The sequence below is a fragment of the Schistocerca nitens genome, chromosome 4 (assembly GCF_023898315.1).
Source record: "Schistocerca nitens isolate TAMUIC-IGC-003100 chromosome 4, iqSchNite1.1, whole genome shotgun sequence".
Classification (NCBI taxonomy): Eukaryota; Metazoa; Arthropoda; class Insecta; order Orthoptera; family Acrididae; genus Schistocerca; species Schistocerca nitens.
The window spans coordinates 347453985-347469790 of NC_064617.1; the positions used below are offsets into that span (position 1 = coordinate 347453985).

A 15806-nucleotide genomic window follows, 5' to 3' on the forward strand; every position below is an offset into this window, starting at 1 on the left:
TCACCTACACTGAGACTAGACGAAAGTATGGCTGGCTCCATCCAATGTCTATGACTCCTACTTTTGCTTCAGTTACGTCCATTCCACCTCCTCTTCCCAGCCCCACCCCATTTACCCCATGCCTTCAACCTCCTCCTCCCCCCTCTCGCACTCTCCCTCCCCCTCCCCGTCAGTACCCATACCCACCCCTTCAGGTGCTGCTCTGCTCCCCCTCCCCCGCCGGATAAGTGCTGCCCTCCTTCGACGGCCGCCGGTACTGGAGCTCCCTCCCGGGACTCCTCTTTCCGGCACTCCCCTAAGAGGCAATTTGCTGTTCCACATCAGCAGCGCGATCTGCAGCCAGTGGTCACCAAGATTGCCTGGCATAATTCCGTGCCCATCCTCGCTGAAGTCTGCCCTTCTCTTCCTTCCCAAGAGAAGAAGCAGAAACGCAAGAACAAGGACAAGGCCCCCTGGTACCCTCTGAGGTGCAGCCTTCCTCTCCTCCAGTCAATGAACCAACAGTGTCTGGCCCCACCTATATGGATATTACCCCATCCTTATCGGTGACAGATGGCGACTCGGCAGGGTGACGGACTCTGGTCCGTTCGCTTCCCATTTGGACTCCGGCTTGAGAATCCTCCAGTGGAATTGTAATGGATATTTGCTTCACCTTCCAGAGTTGCAGCCCCTTCTTTCATTCTACTCTGCCACTTGTATTGCGCTCCAGGAGATCCATTTTGTCAATTCTTACTCACCCGCCCTTCGTGGGTTCCAGGGTTTCTGTCGGAACCGAATTGGCCCCTTGCAGGCTTCTGGTGGTGTTTGCACCTTGGTCCACAAGGACATTGTTGGTAAATGGGTTCCCTTCCATACCACTCTGGAAACCATTGTTGTCAGGGTCCATCTGGCCACTCCAATCACAATCTGTAATCTCTAACTCCCACCTGACAGGCCGCCCACATCCATTGCCCTAACCACCCTTCAAGAACTCCCTTCTCCCTTCCTGCTACTAGGGGACTTTAATGCCGACAACCCTCTTTGGGGTAGTCATATGACTACTGCCCTGGGCAGGACAGTTGAAGCTATTCTGGCAGGGCTTGACCTCTGTTTACTAAACACAGGTGCTCCCACACACTTTAGTGTGGCGGACGGCACTTTCTCTATTATTGACCTCTCCATCTGCAGTCCCGGCCTTCTTCCCTCCATTCAGTGGGGTGTCCATGAAGAGTTATGTGACAGCGACCACTGCCCGATTGTTTTGACCTTCCTTCAGTGTCTCTCGTTCTGCCACCCTCCCAAGTGGGCCATCTCTAAGGCTGATTTGGGTGCCTTCTCCTCTGCTCCCATCCCCCCTGTATTGCCACACGACAGTGTTGATGAATCTACACAGACATTGACTGCCACCATCCTTTCAGCAGCTGTTTCAGCAATCCCTTCTTCCTCAGGCTCTCCCTTCTGGAAGACGGTCCTTTGGTGGTCTCCGGAAATTGCTGCAGTCATAAGAGACTGCTGCTGTGCTCTTAAACACTTCAAGCGGCATCCTTCTACTGCTCTTCTTCTGCTCTTTAAACGACTCCACACCCGGGCCCGCTACCTAATCAGATTTCAGAAACGGATTTGCTGGGAACGATATGTAGCTGCCATAGGACCACACACCCCCTCTTCACAAGACAGGGTGAAACTCAGGCGAATTTTTAGCCACCGTCTGCCCACCGGGGTTGCAGAAATTCTGTGCATGGGTTGTCCTTACTAATCCAACTTTCTAGCAGAAGATTTCGCTCAACACTTTGCTCAAGCTTCAGCATCAGCTCAGTATCCACGTACGTTCCTTCTCCTGAAAGAGCGCTCAGAATGACTGCCTTTGTCTTTTGTTTCTCGTTGCTCAGAGCCATATAATTCCCCATTCAGCAAGTGGGAATTTGTGTGTCCTCGCCCTTTGTCCCAACACGGCTCCTGGACTGGATCGGATACCTAACCAAATGCTCCAACACTTTTCGGTGGCTGGCCACCATTGTATACTGACCCTCTTCAACCGTCCGTGGAGTGAGGGAGTCTTTCCTACCCAGTGGCAGGAAAACATTATTGTTCTGGTGTTGAAGCCAGGGAAACACCTCTTCAGTTCCATCCAATTAGCCTCACTAACACCATGTGCAAGCTCGCGTGGTGAGTCAGCGGCTGTTTTGGATCCTTGAATCCCGCGCCCTTTTGTCATAGACTCAAAGTGGTTTTCGCTGTGGCCACTCTATGGTGGATAACTTGGTCCACCTGGAGTCCCTCGTTGCAGTCTTCTTTGATCTGCATAAAGCCTATGACACCACCTGGCACCACTACACTTCATGAATCAGGCCTTCATGGCGCTCTGCCCGTTTTTATCCATAACTTTCTTTCTTGTTGCTCTTTTTGGGTCCAAGTTGGCTGCTCCTATAGCACTCCTCATCGGCAAGAAAATGGGGTTTCACAGGGTTCCGTGCTGAGTGTCCCTCTCTCTCTCATAGCCATAAATGGTCTGATGACAGCTGTTGGGCCAACATTGTCCCCCTCTTTGTATGCTGACGATTTTTGTATCTATGTCGCATCCTCCATAATGGGTGCTGCAGAATGCCATCTACAGGGGGCAATCTGCCGGGTGCTCTCATGCGCTCTCTCCCATGACTTTCAGTTTTCGGCAGCCAAGTCATGTGTTGTGCACAGTTCTGCCGTCACCGTACACTCCACCCCCACCCGGAACTGTTCCTCGATGGCTAGCCCCTCAAGGTGGTGGACACACATCGCTTCTCGGGTCTGGTCTTCGATGCCCGGTTGACATGGCTCCCTCATCTTCGCCAACTGAAAAGGACATGCTGGTCTCGTCTCAATGTTCTTAGGTGTCTGCAATACCACCTGGGGTGCCGCCTGCTCTGTTCTCCTGAGATTGTATCAAGCATTGGTCCAGTCTCATTTAGACTATGGAAGTCCTGTCTATGGTTCTCCGTCACCTTCGACGTTGCAGATACTGGATCCCATCCACCACTGTGGGGTCTGACTTGCGACTGGTGCCTTCCGGACTAGCCCCGTACTTAGCCTTCTCGCAGAGGCGGGGATTCCACCACTGCGAGCTTTGCGCCAACAACAGCTGATATCTTATGCGCTCCGCATTTGCTACACTCCAAAGAACCCTAATTATGGTCTCCGTTATCCAGACACGGAGATCATCCTGCCGCAGCGGCGGCCACAATGTGGGCTTACCGTGGCTGTCCCCATTCAGTCACTCTTTTCTGAGCTCCAGCTATTCCCTTTACCGCCTCTTTTCTCCGCTCACACAAGTTATCCCTCCGTGGTGCGTCTCTCGGCCTCAGCTCTGTCTTGATCTCTCAATCGATTCAAAGGATTCTGTCCCTCCATTGGCTCTTCGCCACCAGCTCTACTGTCTCCTCGGTTCTTTTCAGGGTTCAGAAGTGATCTATACTGGTGGCTCCATGGTTGCTGGTCACACTTGTTTAGCTTACACCTATGCACAATGCACGGAACTTTGTTCCTTGCCAGATGGCTGTAGTGTCTTTACTGCAGAATTGGTAGCCATCTTGTGGGCACTGGACCATATCCGCTCCTGCTCAGGACTATCCTTTACTGTCTGTAGTGACTCATTGAGCAGTTTGCACACTGTCGGCCAGTGCTTACCCCGCCAGCCGTTGGTCATCACTATCCAGGACTTTCTTTCTCTCCTTGCTCAATGTGGATGCTTGGTGGTTTTCATTTGGATCCCTGTTGGGATTCCTGGCAATGAACTTGCTGATCGACTGGCTAAATTGGCTACTACCAGGCCATCTCTTGCTATTGGCATTCCGGAAATAGACCTTTGCTCGGCATTATGTCATCAGGTTTTGGGCCTTAGGGATGCAGAATGGCACACTCTTTCTTTGCCAAACAAGCTCAGGGTGATTAAGGATGCTACAACTCCGTGGCGGTCCTCTTCCTGGGCCTCTCGTAAGGCCTCTGTCGTCCTATGCCAGCTCCACATCGGCCATACTTGGCTGCCTCACGGTTATCTCCTCCGTCGTGACTACCCCCCTCTCTGTCATTGTGGACCGATGTTGACTGTAGCTCACATCTTATTGGACTGCCCCAACTTAGCCACCCTGCGACAGACTTTTAGCCTTCCAGACTCGCTACCCCTGGTGTTGGCTGACAATGCCTCAGCGGCAGATCTCGTTTTACGTTTATTTGTGATGGGGGTTTTTATCGCTTTATTTAAGGGAGGGACCTTCCACCTTATCGGTGAGTGGAGGGGCTGGCGGGCCCTCTTGCTCCCCCTTCGCCCCAACTGGATTGGCTTCAACTGGGTTTGGTGGTTCACCCAAGCCCTCTGCCTTCCCACTCCTTTCCTTGTGGGGTCTGTTATGTCTTGAGCGTCTCTCTTGTCTCCTGTGATTCTTCCTTCACGCCCCTGTAATTCATCACTTTCTTTCCCTCACCTTTTCTTCCACCCTTTTCCTTCCTTCCCTGTCAACAGTTTATTATTTTATGGACATTGTAGTTCCCTCTTCTAATGTGGGATTTTATTAGTTTTAGTTAATCCGAGGTCAGAGGGACTGATGGCTGTGTATTTTGATCCCTTCTCCAACCAACCAACCAGTGAAAGACCATGTTAAGATTTTTGTCTGTGGAACTTCATGCTATCTGTTTCTTTAGAATTTATAAATAAGTGTGTGTATCACAGATTTCCAATGGAATTTGGTTTCATTTCATTTGGCTTGCATAGTGCCAGGAATGCCAGTTGCAAGTATATTAGTTTCTTGTACATACAGAAAGGAACTGGATTTATGCGTGCTGTCACAACTATATTCTCATCAGTCTTTTGCTGCTAACTGATTTGATGCAGCCCACTAATATTTACTCTGCTATGCCAGCTTCTTCGTATAAGAGTAGCACTTACAGTGTCCTCAGTTATTTGTTGGCTGTATCCCAGTCTCTTGTCTTTCCCTCCATTTTTTTGCCCTCCTAGACTTCCTCTAGTATCATGTAAATTATTAAATGGTGTCTCAATACGTGTCCTATGATCCTGTCCATTCTTATTGTTATTGGTTTCCACACATTTGTTTGCTTGCTGATACTATGGAGGGCCACCTTATTTTTTATTTTGTCAGTCAACTTAATTTTTAGCATTTCTCCATAGCACCACATCTCCACTACTTTCTCTTCTTTTCCAGTTAACCCATAATCTGTGATTCACTTTCATACAATGATCTGCTCTAGATATTCAGTCTCAGAAATGTTTTTCTCTAATTATGAGCTGTGTTCTATATTAGTACACTTCTTTTGATGAGGAATTCTCTCTGTTTCTTAAATGCTCTTTACTTTACCCATGTTGCATTTATTTATTTATTTATTTATTCCCCTAGATAGCAGAATTCCTTCACTTCACCCGCTACACAGTCCCCAGTTTTGACATGATTGTTGTTAATGTACTCCATAACACTTTCATCTTTCTTTGGATCACTCCATATTTTTCATTCTGTTAAACAGATTCTTTAATTCCTCCTCACTTTCACAGAGGACAGCAATTCCATTGGCAAATTGTCATTGATATTGTTTCACTCTGAAATTTAATCCCCCTTCTGAGTCACCCTTTTACTTTCTTTGTGGCTTCTTCTAAGTATAGTTTGGACATTAGAGTGGAAAGACTGATCCCCATCTTATTTGCATACAACTATTACAAAGCTCTTTTAAACTCTTGACTCCACTACAGGATCCCATGTCTTGGGCTGTTCCAGATCATGTGCCTGCCTGCAGGCAGAAGTTAGTAGGGGTGGGCAAAAGGCTGACTTGTGGGCGGGCAGACAGGCAGACTGAACTCTGTGTGACAAGTCTGAACAGACCGTGCACATGCAGGCAGCATTTGCTACGTGGTTAGTGCATGTAACTAATCGTACTGCCTGGTGTGTAGCCTACATTAGCTGTGCCTGTCAACAGTCAGAATGTGCCCGTGCCCTACAGGGCAACATTTAGCACTGTATCCTCTGTATCTCAAAAAGTTACACACTTTTCTTCTTTTACCACAGCAGACAGTTCCTTCATAGAACTCCATTCTCTCCTATGTATTTAACAGTGGACTTGCTTTAGACTTTGAATATTAATGCCATCGCTTTTAATTCCTCTGTAAGTTATCGTCAGTTATCTATATGCTGAACCTGTCCTTCTGACTACTACTTTAACAGCCATTTCTCTTTAGTTTCCTTATATTTGATATTGATTTAAATTCTAGGTATGTTACATTTAAGTACTCATTTATTTTCCTTTTTTGTATTTCTTTTATCAAATAGTTTACGTATTTATTTGGTTACCTACCATTTCCTCAAAGTTAAATTTCTGTAACTGTATTTGTCTGTAAAATTTCTGTTAGTACTCTTTTTTAGAGATTTCAATTCTTTTTTAACTAAACACCCTACCGTAGCTTACTTTATCACAGAATTTATAGCCTCAGAGAATTGTGATCACCCTTCATCATTCCTCAATCCTTCAGTATCCCATCTTCTTTATACAATGGTGCTTCCTGCCAATTATTGTAAACTTGGGACATCGTACCTTTCTATCACTTGGCAAGACTGGCAAGTATTATACTGCATTCCACATCATTTCTAGATCAATTAAGAAATGATTTTTAGTAAAAACTTACTCTACGGACACAACCATGTTGATCATTGTTTAGGAATAACATTCAGAATTTTTAGGTATCTGCAGTCTGTTTGAAAGGTAGGGCTAAATCAGCAAATCAAATTATCTGAGGTTTATAGTCACAAGAGTTATACTTGACACTTCACCTCTGTGGAGCAGATGAATATTTCTGAAGTGAAAAGAATTTTAATAAATTACTACCCCTCTCTCAAGAAACAAAACTGACTGAAATGTAAGGCTTTTGTTCTTTAATTGCTTTTTTTTTGTTGCAGGCAAAATGTCAATTCTTTACAGTGTAGTAGCAAGAGGCACAACTGTGCTTGCCAAATATGCTGCATGTGCTGGAAACTTTGCTGAAGTCACTGAGAAGATCCTGGCAAAAATTTCACCAGAGAACCATAAACTGACTTATTCACATGATGCATACTTGTTTCATTACATATGTGAAGATAGAATCATATACATGTGTATTACAGATGATGTAAGTACATGTTATTTCTAATATGCCATGTATATATTTTACATTATTTTTTTAGGTGAGAAACATACATTAGATCTATTTCATTTTACTAACACTGTTTACCCACCACTGTCTGCAGAGTGCTTAATTTTACACTATTAATCCACCACTGTCTGCAGAGTGCTTAATTTTAATGTATCTGTCTTATTGTAATGTTTCTGCAACAACAGGTATTATTCATGAGTAGTATGCTAGGAACATGCTATAGTTCGACTGATTGAACTGACGCACTGGTTTGTGTTGTGCCTCCGGAAGAAAGACATAGAATTATTCAAATACTCATGCCACATAAAAGAAAAATTTGCAAAAAAACTTGAACACAAATGTTTAAAGTACTGTTCCCTTCTCAGTTTAAGTACGCACTTCCTACTTCAATATCCATGCTGTTTGGATTCTATCCCTATTCCCCCTCATAGTCTTGCTACTTTTTGAGCTTTCTCTATGTGAAGCAAGTATATGTGGAACAAAAGAGGAAGTCAGATTGCAACACTATTTCCAATGTAAAGAAATAGCATAGCACACCAGTTGCGTTAAACATTGGAATTCTTCAAAAACAGTTGCTGAAAATTATGAACAAAAATATAAATTACAAGATTTGTTTTGGTGGTGGACAGACATGAGAGGAAATGCTATCGTAATTGGCACTCAGCGCTGCCAACAGAAACTGCAGTGTTTAGCTTCACGACACAGCTGCTAGGTCGCTGGCGTTGACAGACATGAAAAAACAGGGAAGTCAATATGAAATGTTCCAGACAAATCCGATATGTGATGAAACCAAACGATGGACCCATCGGGCACCTTTTATTGTGCCACTTACATGGAGTTACCATTGTTAGCAAAGCGGTTATCGCCAAGCGTGAACGTGTGGCATTTTCCTTTCAATTCTTGCTCTAAGTGGGAAAGGTAGGCTGCTAGCTAGTTGATGTATAGTTTCTCATTGAGATATGACCTTACTGTTTTTTTTTTATCTAGTTTAATGAACATACATATCTTTCCACTTGTTTCAGTTGTTCTTTGTATGATCACTGATGCCAATTACGATGTGGACATCCTCAAAGAGGTCAGGTCTATTTGTTGCTATTAGATCCAATATATTTCCATCATGAGTAGGGTTCCTAACTATCTGTTCTAGGTAGTTTTCAGATAAGGTTTTTAGTAAAGTTTCACAGGATGTCTTACCACACCCATCACTGACAAAACTGTAATTTTCCAAATTAATTGCTGGATGATTAAAGTCACCACCAATGATTACAGTATGATTGGGAAACTTATGTACAAGTGAACTGAGGTTTTCTTTGAAGTTTCCAGTTACATCAGGAGATGAGTCTGGTGGGTGACACAGAGATCCAATTATTATTTAATGCCCACCCCTAGTACTTTGTCTTGCCCAAACAATCTCAAATGCAGCTTCAATTTCTGTCTTGGTGGATTTGAGTTTTTTGTCTACTGTGACAAATACAGCACCTCCATTTCCCGCTTGCTACCCTTTCGATATATGCTTAAATTTTCCCCAGAAATGTCACTGCTATCAATTTCAGGTTACAACCAGCTTCCTGTACCTAGTATTATTTGAGTATTCACTACTTTTCATGAATGCTTCAAACTATGGCACTTTGTTGTAAATGCTTTGGCATTGACATTAGTATTTTAATACCCTCACCTGTTGGAGCCATTTCCTTCAACCTTACACTGTTACTTTTGGGTTTCCTATAGCTATCATTATTTGGATTGGATGGAGAGTCGCCTAATCTAAAAAGCCCTTGTGTGCACCCCACACACAGTCAGCTATCTGGCTAGAAAATGTTCTACAAATGTTTCGCACATAAAACAACAATTTTTCTAGATGCAGAAACTGTGCATTAAAAAGAATTACATATTGGCTGTGCAAACCCACACACAAACATAATCATGGTGATGGCTTGTAATAAACAATTTACACCAATTACAAATATTATACAGAAAACCTATAAAAATTAAAACTTTTGAACAAAATTATTGCTAAGAGTGAGATAACACATTAATTTGGGAAATGTGTCTTTATTACTGATAATTTCCCTCTTAAACCCCTGCAGCAATTGAACTGAGTACATATACAATAGCACATGGCCACATGCTTCAAAATCTACCACAGTTACTTTGCTGTGTAAAACTAAATGCTGTGTGAGCAATAAGCCAAAGGGATACTTTGTGCATGGGCAAAGGTATACTACCGTGCTGTTTATGTTATACAGATTGGAATGGGGGTGGTGGTATCCTTTTGGGAACTATGGATAGGCTCCATGTAGAACTGTTTTGCACCTCAAACATTTTTACAGCTATACAAAATTGTTTTGTTTGAATCTGCTCACAGCAACTAAGTACTTCAGATTTAAAGAATTCTGTACACAAGGTGAATGGCGTATCTATTTTCTGTTGAACAAGGGTCAGTATATAAATTGTAATATGTTTTCATCACCAAAATATTTTCAGTGATGCGGTACCTGGCATATCCTTTTCCTAGCTCTGATATCTTTAGCTTCTCTGTACACAAATAAGCTAACAAATGGGGATAAAATCTGGAATGCCTGTGAAAAAGAGCTTGCACTAACTAGTTATTGAAACTGGAACATCGGATTACAATTCACTAGCTATTTTCCATTGGCATTTGTCATTACTCCTGTTCCAGTTCAGCATGTTGTTGTTAAAAACTTTTCTTTATTGCTGAAATGATTAAAATTACATGAATGTAGCCTTTGCTTGGCCAGAATCAAGAGCAGTTCTGCGAGTTAGAGAAAGTTTAATCGAAGATGCTTAATATCATCAAGAAACTGAAGACAAATGATGATTACTGAATAAAGAATTACTGTGGGAATGGTATTAATGAAGTGATTGTTTAAATAAGATGTTATCAGCCACTGGAATGTTTATAATTTGTGGAGTATGTTATGGAAATAAAGTTTAGAGAAAAACTGCTTAAAGCATAACTTCGTACCTCTGTCTCTACAAGTTGAGATTTTTGTGATATAAAAAGTACAATCATGGTAACAGTGTATGCATTAAACATTGGCGGGACAACATGGAAATATATGGTAGACGTAGCTCACCAGTATTTCTTAACTAGGCCTGCAACAGTCCATGTGGCAGAGGTCTTGAATGTAATGGTCTGACTGCATGTTCTGTGCAGTTGACACACTCTCTCATTGTGGGGAAGAAAGTTTGCACAATGAGCATATCTGTTTGAATTTAGTTTGGCCAAGTCATTAGCAGTTTGGAGAATGGCAGCAAGAGTGCAAGGCTGGCTGGCAGTTGAATGCTGATTTGTCACAAATGCAGAAATGATTTCAGCAGGGAGAAAACATTTGTCTTCAGTGTGGGCAAGTTCAGTGAGGTGTTAGCAGCCCTGCAGCAGCTTCATTCTCTTGCCCTCTGTCTAATCAGAACATTACCTGCCACAGCTAAAGATTTCACAAAGCCCTCTGGGTCATGCTGTTCTGTTCACGTGTGATTTGCTGTTGGGCCAAGTGACTGATTCTTACAATCTGTTCACCTGTGTCACTCCTGGGCTATGCTAGAATCTTCCCAATATATTGACTAAAAACACTGTGCTTGCTTTTTACGTATGTTGTGGCATCACATTATTTTGTATACTTGGGGTTCTGTGATAATTGCAGTCTATAGCCATGACTACTCGCTATGGTGTGTTTGCCCTTATTGTGATGATTATGGACCTTGGTTCCAACATATTACTGATATTGCCTTAATACATTCAGCTTGTGTACTGTGTGAGGATCTGCAACATGAGATCACCACCCACCATAGTTGCCAGCTCATTCCCAGCAATTAAAATCTAATGCCATCTGCATAGGACACTATAGACTGAAGGATGGGCGTACTGCAAACTGTTGGTGAACTCAAGATTAAGTAATGGGTAGTACTACCCCAAATCATGCTGGACTTATGAACCACAGTACAGGGAGCTATCTCACATCTTGTATTGTCATGCAGGAGTATTCAACCCTGTATTATATACGCCAGCATTGGAAATCAGTCACACACTATAAATGCAAGCCATAACTCACTGATGACTTTCCTGTAATCCTGTATCTATATCTGTGTCCTGTGTCACACTGCGTTGTCATGTCACATTTTAATGCACACATTATTGCTATGCCTCATATAATTTTGTGGATTTTGAAGAAATTTTAAGTTACTAACAACAGTGTAACATAGCAGATTTCTAAAGCAATATTCACAAGGAAATAGTGAGAACCTTTCTTTTTGTGAAGTTACAGAAAAAAAATTTAAAAAGGTACTGGAATGTGTAAATCTAAATTGTGAAAGAATACACTATTGTTGTGTTGAGTTTAGCTATTGGCTTTGAGACAGCAATGGATGTTAACTTTGGAACAGTGGGAATCTAGAAGATACTTGTTAGTTCTTTTCTGTTCTGTGGATTTGTCATAGATGGTACAGGGTTGGAACTGGTTGTTTACTACTTCTCTACTCAGTTCAAGCTAATGTTGGATAGCTGACTGTTGGAATTTTCCAGATGTTTAGATTTTTGGATGATTGTTAATGTGAAAAATGAAAATCTAAGACTTTATTAATTGAGAGGAAATTACAGGTTGGCTACTTGTCTGGAAACCCTGGAAGCTTGCCAGGCAAATTGAATTTGGTGGAGAAGTAACAGAATTCTGAAAACCTCGTGGAATTTTGAGAGACTTTAAGAGGAGCTGAACTGTTTCTGACTCTGTTTAGGATTAGACTTCCAGACAAATTTACAGTCTTTGACAAAGAGCTGTGTGCAATCCTGAAGATTCTGGAGCAGATGATGTGTAGTCGACTGAATAACTTTGTCTGCTGTGATTCCTTATAAACCCTACGGACCATTCAGTGAATGTGCCTGGCAGACAAAGTGGTTCATAACAAAAGATACACTTCACACACTATGTTGTCTTCTGAGGAAGGAAGTATCATTCTGCTGGGTAATAGGCTCTGTGTGCGTTAAGGGAAATGAGCAGCCTGACACAACACCAATGGACATGTGCAACAGAAATAATGTACTAACCTTTGCTGTCCCCTTGCGTGCTGTTAGCTTCTTGTTGAAGTGGAGAGTTATGTGTCAGCTGGAGAATAAGTGGCTGGAGGCACAAGCTAACAAATTAAGGCTGGTGGAGCTGACAGTTCTGGTGTGGCCAATATCAATCTGTTTTAACATGTGGAAAGAAGTGGCTTCAATACAGCTGAAGTTAGGCACCTCCTCCAGTGGGTGAAACTGCTAGTGCATGGTGTTAGTTGTGTATCATGGTTAGTATGCAACGTTTAACTTTCCTTTCTGGGTACTGCAAATTTTTTTTAATCAGGCAGTCTAGTTAAAATGATGAAGAGGAGGACGGGGATATCCTATCAGAACTTCAAGCATGAAGAAAGTTGAGTCTTCCAAAATCAGCAGATCCTTGTGCACTCATTGTACCTGGCATTTTCACTAGCTGTCTACTAACTTTCAAGTTCTCCTTCTGTTACCTTGTGTAAGGGACTGTCAAATGAAAATGATAGTTGGAAAAAGTAAGTAAACTGTTTATTATTTAAAAAATAGTCACCCTAACTGTTAATACATTTAACCAACTGCAAGACAAGACGGTCTGTGCTTTCATGAAAAAATGTTTGCAGTTGCCTATGGAACTGTGATTGTACCCAGACTTGCACCTCCTTGTCTAGAGCAAATCAACAACCAGGAATGTCTTTCTTCAGTGTGCAAAAAATATGGAAATCAGATGGGGAGAGATCGGGATTGTATTGGGGTTGTGTAAGGGCTTCCCATCGAAACTGTTACATACATTAATACTTGTTCCATAGATCATGAATACAAAATTTCGTAAGATGTGGAATGTGTCACTTTAACGTAAGTTTTCTTTACACAAAATAATTTTTTTTTCCCAGTTTGTACTTCATATCTATCTGTTTACTTACAATTTTCCATCTTTTTCATTTTCATTTAACTACCTCTTACACAAATCCGTGTATGATAGAATACGTGGAATGGTAGTTGTAGTCCATTTGGGTGGAGGTAGTTTGAACTGGGATAGTGGAAGTGACTTTCACCATGGTATGATACTTGTCAGCCTGCTTGTTGCTATTGTAAAGTAAGCTATGTGATCACTGGACTCCACCTTCTCCCACCAATCTATGTGTGTAATCTTTCTTAGCGATATGAGTCACTCTTTAAAAGTAATCATAAACAATATTCAGTTACTTGCCACATGTCAAACTGGTTGAAAGAAACTGTGGGCAACCATTTCCACTAACACCTTACCAGAAATGACTGCTGCTGCACGATCATTAGTATTTCATATTTCGACTTACTTATTGTCTTGCCTTATCCTGGATATGAAGCAACTGCTAAAAGCTAGAACTGTCTTATTTAATGAGTGAACCCAGCTACTGTTTTTTGGAAGGAAAGAGGGCAGGTCAGTATTTTATGTTCTGTTGTATTGAGGACTGGAGCACTAGCTCATTTGGACATGGATGTGGGAGGGGATTGGCTGTAAACCTCATGAAGAAGCCATTGGGACATTCACCAGAAGTAATTTAGGGAAACCGTAATCAGGGTGGCTGGATGGAAATTTGAACATCGTTCTTTCCCAGAGTCTCTTGTGTCAACCAGTGTGCCACATTTCTCGGTACTGTTCCAGGTAGGCATCTGGTAGGTAGATGGTGTAACTGTCTACTGGATAAAGATTTCTAAGCTGATCAGTAACCTTGATACAGCTATTGCAGTAAGAGCCCCATAATTCATTTGTAATTTATTTTTTCCTTCAGGAATTTGAAAGAATAAGAGCATTCCAGTTCCTAGCTGAGATAAAGCAGAGATTCCAGTTAACATATGGCGCAAGGGCAAGCACTGCCCTAGCATATGGAATGAACAATGAGTTCGCACCTGTCTTAGCAAATGAGATGGTAAGATTTATTATATTGTTAAGAATCAGTTTTTTAGCCACAGTTTATGCATCTAAAGCTGACTGGTAGTTGCTAGTACTGAATTACTAATCAACTTAATTGTAGCAGATGATTGTGTTACACAGCAATAATAACTGTAATATGTGAGAAACATATACATTAGAAAATGTCTTAAAATGTTGTGTAACAAAATGTGGCAGTAGAACTAATAATATTATTAGTTATTTCATCTGTAGTGTTTCCTTTTCTTTTCGTATAATTCAACAGTCATTGTTGAAGTTTTCATGGTTTTAGTATTATTTTGTACTTACGTAAAGATAATCTTTATTTCAGAGACATTATTCAGAGTCGAAGGAGATCGATACTATGTCTAGAGTCCGTGGTGATTTAAATGATCTGAAAGATATTATGGTAAAAAATATAGGTAAGTGCATATTAAATGATATATACATTGAATAGCATTTGAGGATCTTATATTATCAGATGTCACAGTTATTTACTCTTTTTAAGCTTATTCTTTCATGTGGTTGCTTATCAAGCAATGCGTTATTCATAGTCATGCAGTGACAGCTGGTTATCCTGTGTCTGACTAAGAATATCTTTGTCTTGCTAACAGTATTTCATGGGTTGTCCTTGTTCGTGCTGTGTGTAATTTCTGATTAAGTATCAGTTGGTTGGCACTGCTTGTGAGATGGACTCAATGAGGTGTCTGTTTTGGGATATTGACAACAAAATTGCCATCCTCTTTATCACCAGTTTAATCATTTGTGCTGCATTTGCAGCATACCTGAACTTTCAGTGTGAAGCAATACATTGGGTTTTTTGGCATGGCTGGGTCAAAGTGTCACTTGTATACATTGGAGATAAAAAACAATAGAAACAATAAACAGTGTATTTGTGATCTGTACTTATTTGTTTGTAAATTATAGCTGTCATAGGCCAGGTGATAATCTCCACCTTGACAAACTTACAAATCATTATTGGAGTAAAAAGATTATGTAAATATACTTATTGTGATAGGTCATTTGGGAAAGAATAATAGAGAAATTCAGCTGTAGAGAAGACTAGGAGATATAGCACCATTGCTAATATTGAATAATGGTGTTACACACTAGAATGGTAAAGTTTGGGTTTTTAAATTTATGTATGTCCCCCCCCCCCCCCCCCCCATGCTTTGGCGGGGGCTTGAAATGCTTTGGTGGGTTTGTGCTTGGCTTCCATGGGGCCATAGCCTTTGCAGCATCTTTTCCCTTCCATGCTGCATGCCTATCCTCTTGATATTCTTTCTCCCCTCCCTTGGGGAACATGTCTCGGATGTTTTTTGAAATGTTCTGCATTTTCAGTAGGCAATATCAGAACAATCTCTTCACTGCTTTTGTTCTTTGCTTCTTTCTTTGTTCCCCTTGTCTTATCTTTCCTCTGCTTCAACATTTGAGGCTCCTCTTTTTCTTCTTCCTCCCTGTGCTCTCCTGAAGAATGGCCCATGCATCTGACGCATAACAGGTAACTAGGTAACACGTAATCCCCAGTCCCAAGTCAACAGGTTGAGTTCGCACATACCCCTGGTACAGGCCAGGCCTATGGAGGGGTGATTGCCTGAGCTGCTACCTTCCTGAATAGCCGATTTGACCCTCTGTCAGGTGTTTGGGGGGTGTGAACAATCAGTTAAGGTGGGTGCGCCCCTCTGAGGAGTTTTCCCCAATTGGAAGGAGTGCAG

General features: G+C 41.9%; 1 protein-coding gene across 4 annotated transcripts in view; it reads left to right on the forward strand.

Moving 5' to 3' along the window:
• Positions 1-15806, forward strand: part of LOC126251720 (vesicle-associated membrane protein 7) — a 39795-nt gene that overhangs the window by 6079 nt on the left and 17910 nt on the right. For all 4 annotated transcript variants that reach the window (XM_049952321.1, XM_049952317.1, XM_049952320.1 and 1 more), the window contains exons 2-4: positions 6906-7114; positions 13952-14089; positions 14423-14513. In XM_049952321.1, coding sequence (XP_049808278.1) covers positions 6911-7114; positions 13952-14089; positions 14423-14513 — 433 coding nt within the window. In that variant the 5' untranslated portion in view covers positions 6906-6910. The remainder of the gene's footprint in view (positions 1-6905; positions 7115-13951; positions 14090-14422; positions 14514-15806) is intronic.